The sequence below is a fragment of the Vigna unguiculata genome, chromosome 7, assembly GCF_004118075.2.
Source record: "Vigna unguiculata cultivar IT97K-499-35 chromosome 7, ASM411807v1, whole genome shotgun sequence".
Taxonomy (NCBI): Eukaryota; Viridiplantae; Streptophyta; class Magnoliopsida; order Fabales; family Fabaceae; genus Vigna; species Vigna unguiculata.
The window spans coordinates 17,541,324-17,543,531 of record NC_040285.1 but is presented as its reverse complement, the minus strand read 5'-3'; the positions used below and the strand labels follow the sequence as shown (position 1 = coordinate 17,543,531).

The 2,208-nt window shown below is 35.2% G+C and overlaps 1 protein-coding gene across 1 annotated transcript; it reads left to right on the top strand.

Annotated features, from left to right (window-relative positions):
• Window positions 1-232: 232 nt before the first annotated feature.
• LOC114192540 (ethylene-responsive transcription factor ERF098-like) lies at window positions 233-1,105 on the top strand. The gene has a single exon (XM_028082290.1). The coding sequence runs from the start codon at window positions 452-454 to the stop codon at window positions 917-919; it is 468 nt and encodes a 155-aa protein (XP_027938091.1). The 5' UTR covers window positions 233-451; the 3' UTR covers window positions 920-1,105.
• Window positions 1,106-2,208: the final 1,103 nt, after the last annotated feature.

The window sequence follows — 2,208 nt, the reverse complement described above, 5'->3', positions numbered from 1 at the left end:
TTGACACAGATCTGTGAATCTAAGAAGGAAAAAGTAAAATGGTTATAAATGAAAAGAAGAAAGTGAATGATGAAGGCACGTGCGCTGCGAGGAAAACGACAAGTGCGAATAAGCCTTACGTCCCTTGTTGGTCATACATGCACGCACCTATCTATCTTTTTCACTCTCCTTCGTGTCAACTTCAACACAAAAAAAAGTTAATTAATATTATAGTTGCAGAATTTATTCAACTTCAAATTCAAACCGTCACATACGACCCTCTGGTCAAGCCTCACCAAGAACAATACAAAGCCCACACATAAATACTATTGGTGTGCTATCTACATCCATACAATACCCTATTTCTCTACTACCACCACCCTACGTGACACACTCATATCCAAACACAGTAATAGTAATAATCTTCTTCTTCTTCTTCTTCTTCTTCTTTGTTTGTTTGTTTCTAGATTATATGGAGGGAGGAAGATCTTCGGGTTCTAATGGAAATGGTGAGGCTCGGTACAGAGGGATTCGGAGAAGGCCATGGGGAAAGTTTGCAGCAGAGATTCGTGACCCTACAAGGAAAGGGACTCGGATATGGCTTGGAACCTTCGAAACTGCAGAACAAGCTGCACGAGCTTATGATGCTGCTGCGTTTCATTTTCGTGGCCACAGAGCCATTCTCAACTTCCCAAATGAGTATCAGTCTTCTAATCCAAACTCTTCTTTGCCTATGCCTTTAACAACACTTCCTCCTCCTTCTTCCTCTTCCTCTTCTTCTTCTTCTTCCTATTCTTCTTACTCTATTGATAACATTGCGGGACCTGGTTTTTCTGGGGAAATGATGCAAGGTGATGATACTTTTGAGTTGGAGTACTTGGACAATAAGTTGCTTGAAGAACTCCTTCAGATGCAAGATAACCGACATCTCTTCAAGTGAATGGCAGATCAACTGGCATGTGATAATAAGAAAATTCGTTGTTAATTTCATTTCATTTAATTTTGCTTCACTTGCTTTTTGTAGCTGAGATCCTCAAGGTTCTTGGAAATGAGACTGGACATTTGTTATTATTGTAAGAACTCAGTTATGGGAATAAAAGACACGGAATATCCTTGTTTTTTGGTAGGGTGTTGGCCACCATTGTGTGTGTTGTTGGTTTCTTGAGTTCATACCCATCATACATTTTCTGATGTTTTATCCAAATTCTTGTCAACTTAAATAACCAATGCATTCCATCCATATTAAGATTAATTTATCCAACTAGTGTGTATAAAACAATAATTAGCAACAAAAGAAACCTACTACACAAGGGGTGTAACTTTTGGATCATATAATTAATTTGGAATAATTAATGGGGGGCAAATGATAATGTATGGCATAAGTGTATCACATGGGGGGAATACGAGACCCTAAAATATCCCTTCAAGAAATAACATTTACAGATCGGATTGCCAATTAATTGATGACATTGTAGCTTCGCCATACAGAGTGTAATTATGTAAAGGAATTTAAATTATATAAAACTAACTAAGGATCTTTAAGATTTATAATTCTCACACGATAAATTATAATAGAGCATTAACCTTGATCTATGAGAGATTCTGTGAATATGCATTCTTCAATTTATAATTTTGTGTGCTCTTCAATCACCGTTTCTCAATCTATCTTTTTGTCTTTCTTTCTCTTCTCACACGTTCTTGATGGGTTACTGTGAAAAGAACCTTAAGGCTAGAGACATAACCCCAATCCCTTTATAAACCAACGTCCATCAAGTTGGTTTTTATTTTATCTTTATCTTTATTTTATTTTATTATCACTTCCCATAATAATAACCAATAAGTCTTTATATTTTATTAAATCACAATTGGGCCCATCATAATATTTCAAATGAGTCACTAATAGAATTAATTCGTCAATTAATTCTAACATTCTCCCACTTGACTCATATGATGTCATAACATTATGTGATTTAATACATAAACATAATGCGCAATAAAAGACCTTGCATAATTTGGTTCCATCATTATTCATAATTAAAGATACAGAAATAATGAGAGTCATGGCGGTCACACATCATTTGATCGACATGATCCCTTCCATGTACTACTATATCATTCCTTTCTCCTTAATATGACCTTAAAAACGAGAAGTCCATAATGGGTTCAAACAAATGTCATTTTACAAAGCAATAACATAACATAATTTGTTTTCTTCATCATAATTTGCAT

What these genes read in the sequence shown, in the direction of transcription:
- LOC114192540 (XM_028082290.1), top strand. Translation starts at nt 452, where the DNA reads ATGGAGGGAGGAAGATCTTCGGGTTCTAATGGAAATGGTGAGGCTCGG.